Here is a 7,767-nt window from a genome sequence, read left to right as displayed (position 1 = left end):
AAAAAAAAAAGAATAACCTTCAGTTTATCCTCCAGAACAGAGTCTGCCTGTCTGGGCACAGTGAGTCAGTCTCTCATGTTCAAACATTTGCCACTTATTTAGTAAACAGCTATTTATTGAGTATCTTAGATTACCTACAAGAGTCTGTGCTCTGTGCTATGGAAGAGAAAAGGGTGAATTATCCATGACTTCAAGACAGTTATAATCAAGGAGGAAACATATGACAAGCAGCTTTGTGTGTGGTGAGGTAAGGGTGTGGGTGGTGTTGTTTGGCCTTCGATTTTTTTAAAGGGAGGGGGGATAAAATGACCACATCCTTGGAGAGGAAAAGTGAAGTCCGCTCTGTCTTTTAGGAACAGCAAGGCATGCAGTTTGCCAAGAGTAGAGGCAACATCAAGAGCATGATGGGAGATAAGGGAAAGGATGCTCAGTCTTCTTCCTTGCTTGTCCACCACATCTTTCCTTTGGCTTTGAGTTGAGGTGCAGTCTCCGTTTACTTGAGAGTCATTTGGTGTTCTCTGTGGAGGGTCCCAACGTGCAGGGTATCTCTTCCTGCTTCTGTTTTCACCTGCTCATGGAGAGGATCTTATCCCCTCTCACCCCTCTTATTACCATGTGTATCTGTAGTCAAGAGCTCTGTCTGGAATTCCAGATGTGTATTTCCAGCTGGCCCCTGGAACCTTCCACCTGCTCTCTCATCACTGTCTCAGATCGACCAATCCAAAACTAAACTCGGCTTCCTCCCTCCTCCACCTGTCCCTCCTCCTGCCTTCCATCTCTCTGACTGGTACCACCTTCCGCTGCCTTCCACTGAAAGGTCAAGGCAGAAATGTGGGCACCATCTTTGACCCCTCCCTTCTCATTGGTTCCCACGAGCCAGCCCTTAAGTTTACCTGCCAAATGTCTGCTGAGTCTGTCTTCTCTCCATCCCCACCACCTCGATCCGGGTTCTAGTCCTCATCGCTGACCTGCGTTCCTGAAGAATCCTCCTGGGCTCCCTGGATTCAGCCTTACCTTTGACCCTTGCCCTCTTGACACTGCAGCCAGAATGATCCTTCTACAGTGTAAACCTGATCATATCAGTTCTCTTCTTAAAACCCTTTAGTGTCTTCTTATGGCCCTTAGGATAAAATCCCCATCCCTTAAATAGGTTAAAAAAGGCTCTTGGTGGTCTGGCCTGAACCTGGCTCCTCCCTGGCTTGCAGCCTGCAGCTGTCCGGAACTGCTTTCAGTGTCCTACCTTGGTCGTGGTCTAGCGCTTGCAGGCTTTTCACATGCTCTTTCCTTGGCCCGCATTCTCCTCCCTGTTTTCGCCTGGCTACTTTTTTTTTTTTTTTTTTTTTTTTTTTTTGGTGGTATGCGGGCCTCCCTCTGCTGCGGCCTCTCCCGTTGCGGAGCACAGGCTCCGGACGCGCAGGCTCAGCGGCCATGGCTCACGGGCCCAGCCGCTCCGCGGCATGTGGGATCCTCCCAGACCGGGGCGCGAACCCGGTTCCCCTGCATCGGCAGGCGGACGCGCAACCACTGCGCCACCAGGGAAGCCCCCGCCTGGCTACTTTTTATTTATCTCCCAGATCTCAACTTCACTGTCCCTGTAAAAAGTCTTCTCTAATTCCTCCAAGACTAGGTTAGATACCCCTATCATATGGCCCTTTCATAGTGCACATAAAAGTCACATCATTTGATGATTGCCAATTGAATTGTCTTTCTTCCCTTCTAAAGTGTAAACTTCATGAGGATGGGGAATGTTGGGCTTTTTCACTGGTATATCCCAGACATCTAGCACAGTGGCTGGCATATTATCTATCAAGAAACATGTCTTTTACTATATCACTGATATTTACCAAGAGCTGTTCTTCGCCAGTGGATCCTAAGCTTCTTCAGGTCAGGATCAAATCTTGTTCATGGTGCTGTACCTGGCACTTTGTGTTAAATAAGTTTGTTTCACCAATCACTTTTGGGAGCTTGGTTCCACCTGAACTTATTAAAAAAAAATTATATGAATGTAAATCTTAAGAGTTATATTAGACGAAACTAGGAAGTAATGTGATAAATTTAATAAATGTGCTATAATATATACATCCAAAGGAGTATTGCCCATTCAGTATTGTCTGAAATTAAGAAGAAAGAGCCTTAAGACACTTACTGTAGGGTTAGGTTGGCATGGGTTTGAAACGCAGCTCTCCCGCTTCTCTGAGCCTGGACTTCCTCATCAGTAAGATGAGAATATAATGCCTGCCTTGGCAAGGTTGTTGCAGAGATTAAAGGTTTATGAAAACAACTGCCGTAGTGTCTGGCACACAGTAGTTGTTCTGTGAATTTTAAGTTATTTTCTATTCCACCAGTGCAGCCATTACAGAAAATGGTTTTGAAATTCTTTATTGAAATAGTTTTTCGAGCTTTCTGTAGACCATCAGAATACGTCAAGAGGAGAAATATTTTTGCCTTTGAGGATACGTTTGATTTTTAGATACAGTTTGTTTCAGAGAGCGTGATCAACATAGTTAATACCATTTTTGATATTTAAAAAATTAAGTGTGATTATAATGAGGATTTCTTTTGTAGTGTCTAAATTGGTACATATTCTGGCTTTCTCACGGGTGGCGTTGGCAGCATGCACGTTCCATTAGACACGGTAAAATCCAGGGAATTAACGATCAAAAAATCTATTGATATTGAATAGCAGGCTGATACATCAAGCAGTATTAGTAAGCTCAAGAGAGCTGAGATCTTTAATAATATACTTCATCACAAGTTTAACCATCAAAATTTTACTTCTAGCAAAAAAGAATTGAGGAAAAAAATGATCTCAGGTGCTACCCATATTCTTGTATATGTTTGGGGGTCTTGTGTTTTCAGCTGGGTCCACAGGCATCAGTGTGGCTGATTCAGTAAGGAAGATGGTATCTACTAATGACCCAGAGGAGCCTGGCGCCCTCAGAGGCCTGTCCCTAGTAGGAAGAGGAGGAACTGACTGGGGGAAATGGACAGGGATGTAGAGATAGTCACTCAGCTTTTATAGACGCATATACTTGTACAGGATAATCCATAGGATGTCTTTGTAGGCTAAGAGAGTGGAGGCACAGGTCATTCTGTCTACTAGGAAAAACATGTTGAGGCAAGTGGTTGCAGGAAGACAGTCCTGTGAGGCTGGAAGTGGTACCCCAGGCAGTATGGAAGCTAGACTGAGGGTTAGCCGAGCCCCGGGGGAATCTGGTGACAATGCTCAGGTGACTACAAGGAGCCTAGTTTTATTTTATGATCTGGCGGTTACCGAGGGCTCAGTATTTTACCTCGTCATTGTACAGAAGGGCATGAGTGTGAGGGATCAAGTCAACTATAAAGGGTTACTGACATGTTAATTATTTTTACCCTGAATTTACCTCATCTTGCATGTGTGTATATTTCGTTGATGTTAAAATAATTCACCGAGAGCAGTTGATGGAGGGGCATGCGAAGAGAAGAGCAGAACATGAATATTTGTGACTCGGGTGGGGGAAGGGAGAGGAGCTTGTAGGACTCCCTTTGCCACAGGGTAGTAGGGAGCAGTGTCACTCAAGCAGGGGGACTGAACCTGGCTGTAAAGGCACCTTGTGGGGTAGACCTCACAAGGGATCAGTCCCCCTAAAATCTTCGTTGTAAAACCGTATGTGCTTTTGAGGTGCTGGTGTCGTTATAATTGTAATGGGACATTGTCATTGCCCTTAGGTTTCAGGCGGGCAGCAGAGATACTTCCCCTTAGGGAAGAGATACTTCCACTTTCTCATAGAAGCTGACTGCCCTATGAAATCTAGGGGTCCTCCTCCAGCCTGGCTATGGAAGAAAAATCCATAGCCTTTGACTGCAACCATGGCAGAAAGCAAAACGTTTAATTTTTTTAGTTCAAACTTAAATGTCAAAATTAGATTTGAATTACTATAAAAATGCAAAATTCAAGGTCTTTGATGTTATGAAAAAGGTCTAGACAGAAAATTTAAGTGAAATAACACTTTTCTCCTTTTAATTCTTTCCTATAAATTGTTTATTGGTCACGTTTTCTGGGTATTAGTTTTCTTAACTGTTGTTAACCAGGTTGAAGTTATTATCTTAGCAGTGCCAGCAACATGCATTAGAATTGCCTCTTACAAGGAGAAGATTCTGGAACCCAGTAGGCAGTCAGCCATTTAAAGTGCTCTTAAGGTATAAGTGGCACAAACATTTTAGAAAGCTTTATGCTAAATAGATGAACATATTCTGATAGAATGTTTTCCTTTTTGCAAGGCAAAATTTTGCCTCGTTCCCAGATTTTCTGTTTATGATATAATTGAGTATCTGACTGTGATATAAAAAATAAGAGATTTAGATCAGCGGTCCCCAACCTTTTTGGCACCAGGGACCAGTTTCATGGAAGACAGTTTTTCCAGGGACCGGGTGTGTGTGGGGGATGGTTTTGGGGTGATTCAAGCGCATTACATTTATTGCGCACTTTATTTCTTTATTATTACATTGTAATATATAATGAAATCATTATACAACTCACCATAATGCAGAATCAGTGGGAGCCCTGAGCTTGTCTTCCTGCAACTAGATGGTCCCATCTGGGGGTGATGGGAGACAGTGACACCCGAAGTGTGTTGCTTATGTCCAGTCTGCTCCGTAAGATGCAGCTTAATTGTCACTTGCCACTCACTGGTAGGGTTTTGATATGAGTCTGCAAGCAGTTGATTGATTATGGTCTCTGTGCAGTCAAACTTCTCTGCTATTGATAATCTGTATTTGCAGCCACTCCCCAGCGCCAGCATCACCGCCTCAGCCCTACCTCAGATCATCAGGCATTAGATTCTCATAGGGAGTGCACAACCTAGATCCCTCGCATGTGCCGTTCACAGTAGGGTTCGAGCTCCTATGAGAATCCAGGGCTGCCGCTGATCTGACAGGAGGCGGAGCTCAGGCGGTAATGCGAGCGATGGGGAGCGGCTGTGAATACAGATGAAGCTTCGCTCGCTCACCCATTGCTCACCTCCTGCTGTGTGGCCTGGCTCCTAGCAGGCCACAGACTGGTACCGGTCTGTGGCCCAGGGGTTGGGGACCCCTAATTTAGATAAAACACTAGCAGAAGCAACTACATATTAAATTTATTTCTGGCAAATGACCTGAATAATTGCTACTGGATAAGAAAAATGCAGGGTATGTGCATGCACTTTCTATTGCTGCCCTAACAAATTACCACAAACTTAGTGATCTAACAGAACACAAATTTATTATTATGTTATGGTTTTGTGGATTAGAGGTCCAACACAAGTCTCACTGGGCTACAGTGACGGTGTTGGCAAGGACAGCGTTCCCTCTGGAGGCTCTGGGGTGAACCCATTTCCTTGCCATCACAGCTTCTGGAGGGTACCCACACTCCTTGACTTATGGCCGCCTTCCATCTTCAAAGCCAGTGAGGTTGCATCTTTCTGACCATCCTTCCATGGTCGTATTTGCTGCTGAAGTTTCTCTGCTTTTAAGGACGCTTGTGGTTTGATTGGGCCCACCTGCATAATCCAGGATTCTCTCCTTATCTCCAGATCCTAACTTAGTCACATCTGCAAAATCCCTTTTGCCACATAAGATAACATTTTCAGGTTCTGGGATGTGGACATCTATTTTTTTTTCTTTGGCCGAGCCACGCAGCTTGCGGGATCTTAGTTCCCCGGCCAGGGATTGAACTCAGGCCCATGGCAGTGTAAGCGCTGAGTCCTAACCACTGGACTGCCGGGGAATTCCCAGATGTGGACATCTTAGAGGGAGGAAGGATTGTCATGCCTACCATAGTACAGAAACCTAACACCGGGTTTCATTCAGAGAAAGTATTTTTCAGATGTGCCCAAGATTTGTTACAGGTCTTAAGAAACTTTGACTTGGGTATTTTATAGGGAAGAGTTATACATATTTTTAAAAATGATGATGATTTGCTTGGATCTGAACCTACTTATTAAAGCTAACGTTCATTCTGTTTTGTTTACTTTGATAGTGATAACCTACTAAGGAGAGCAGCCTGTCAAGAAGCTCAGGTAATGCCATTAAATATGAAACAATTAAAACCCGCCTTATCTCCACTGTGCAGAAATCTCAGGCTGTTCCAGGGGGACTAGCACAGTGCCTTGCATCAGTGCAGCTTGGCTGTTTTTTCCCCGCTATCGGGATGAATCAGGCTGCCAGCCAACTCTGAGTAGCCCTGGAGGAAGTTAACAATCTGGTGAAGAGCAGTTCTAATGCCCACCCCTTTAGACTTGTTTACTTCTGGATTAGTCCAAAGAACACAGAACTGGACTGGTTGGCGCTCTGGGAATTTGTTCATGTCTGCAGGTGTCCTTGAAGATCTGGCTAAAGCCCAAATCATCCCTAATCCGAATAACCCCCAAGGATATTAGTTCAGAACAGGTTTTACCTCTCAAAGTCAAATCTTCTTAAAACTGTTGATTCATATTTTTAAAGCCTGTCTCTTTAGCACAACTGATTCAGACCCTCTCCCACGATATTGCACTTAAATATTCATCTATCTAGTTGTAGCTGAATTGTTAATCCTTTCAAGTTTAAGGCCACATTTTTGTTCTTCCCTCCCCTCCGAATGTGTACGTTATACATTGCAGATTAATTTGCATGACTGAGTTGCCTTTTTGTTACTTCGCTCAGGCATACGATATCAGAAATACCAAAAAAGAAACATGAAACTAAAAAATGACAAAAGACATGATGCATTTAGTAGGAGAGGTGGGTGGCAGACCTCATGTTTGTTTTTGAAATGTTTCCATGGATGACAATGACAATAGATACTATTAATAAATTCCTCTCTTTAGTGATTCCCTAACTGTTCTAAATCCGTGTTTCAAGAATTTGATTGCTTTGTTGTTTTATCTCTTATGGCTCTAAGCTGTTTGGGAAATCAATTCAGATAAACTTTAATGTTAAATTTGAGGTGATCTTTACCCCAAGCTAATTTTCCATTAGCAACTGGAAAATCCTCTTGGGAGGGGAAGCCTTTCCCCCATGAAGGATGAGTGGTCACGGGGTATTCCCTTTCTTGTGCAAAGTAAATACCTCCACCTCTGCTCTGAATTCCATCTCCTCTTACTTTTCCCACTGTTCTAATTCTCCACTTCCCAACACCCATTTGTAGCTCCTTCCGTCTGAAAAAAGGAAGAGAATTCATCCTTAGAGTCTCCTCCCTCTCGTTACTTTTCCTGTCTATGTGCTTCCGTTTTCAGTCTAAATTCTTGAAAGAAGGTGATTTTTTTTTTTTTTAATCTCACATAAACTCACCTCATTGTAGTCTCATGTGAAACTGAGACATGAGTTGCAGGTAGATAAGACTTCTAGAGGCTAAAAACCCAGGACCAGGAGGAATAATCTAGAACTGTAGATCTGGAATCTGGCAGGTTAATTAAATCATTTCTGGCCAAATTCCAGAAATAGTATGGATAGAAAAAGAACAAATTACAATATTTAGAGATTTGGCAGCAGCAAAATGTTAAGATCTAACTCAGTAAGAGTGAAAACAGAGTAGTAATTATAATGTACACAGAAACTTTTTACAAAGAAATAGTATGTCTTTCTGAAGTATTCAGAAATAGAAGTTTATTTTTTATTTTATTTTATTTTTTTGTGGTATGCGGGCCTTCCTCTGCTGCGGCCTCTCCCGTTGCGGAGCACAGGCTCCGGACGCGCAGGCCCAGCGGCCATGGCTCCCGGGCCCAGCCGCTCCGCGGCAGGTGGGATCCTCCCAGATCGGGGCGCGAACCCGGT

The 7,767-nt window shown here is 43.6% G+C and overlaps 1 protein-coding gene across 4 annotated transcripts in view; it reads left to right on the top strand.

Moving 5' to 3' along the window:
- The window catches only part of AGK (acylglycerol kinase), a 90,805-nt gene that overhangs the window by 30,001 nt on the left and 53,037 nt on the right, over positions 1-7,767 (top strand). For 3 of the 4 annotated variants that reach the window (XM_007103326.2, XM_007103327.3, XM_028489661.2), the window contains exon 3: positions 5,996-6,035. The exons of the other annotated variant lie outside the window; for it this stretch is intronic. In XM_007103326.2, coding sequence (XP_007103388.2) covers positions 5,996-6,035 — 40 coding nt within the window. The remainder of the gene's footprint in view (positions 1-5,995; positions 6,036-7,767) is intronic. 4 annotated transcript variants of the gene reach the window in all.

This window comes from Physeter macrocephalus, chromosome 5 (assembly GCF_002837175.3).
Source record: "Physeter macrocephalus isolate SW-GA chromosome 5, ASM283717v5, whole genome shotgun sequence".
In the NCBI taxonomy this organism is placed as follows: Eukaryota; Metazoa; Chordata; class Mammalia; order Artiodactyla; family Physeteridae; genus Physeter; species Physeter macrocephalus.
The sequence above is the reverse complement of the archived record's forward strand: the minus strand, read 5'-3'. Positions and strand labels throughout refer to the sequence as shown.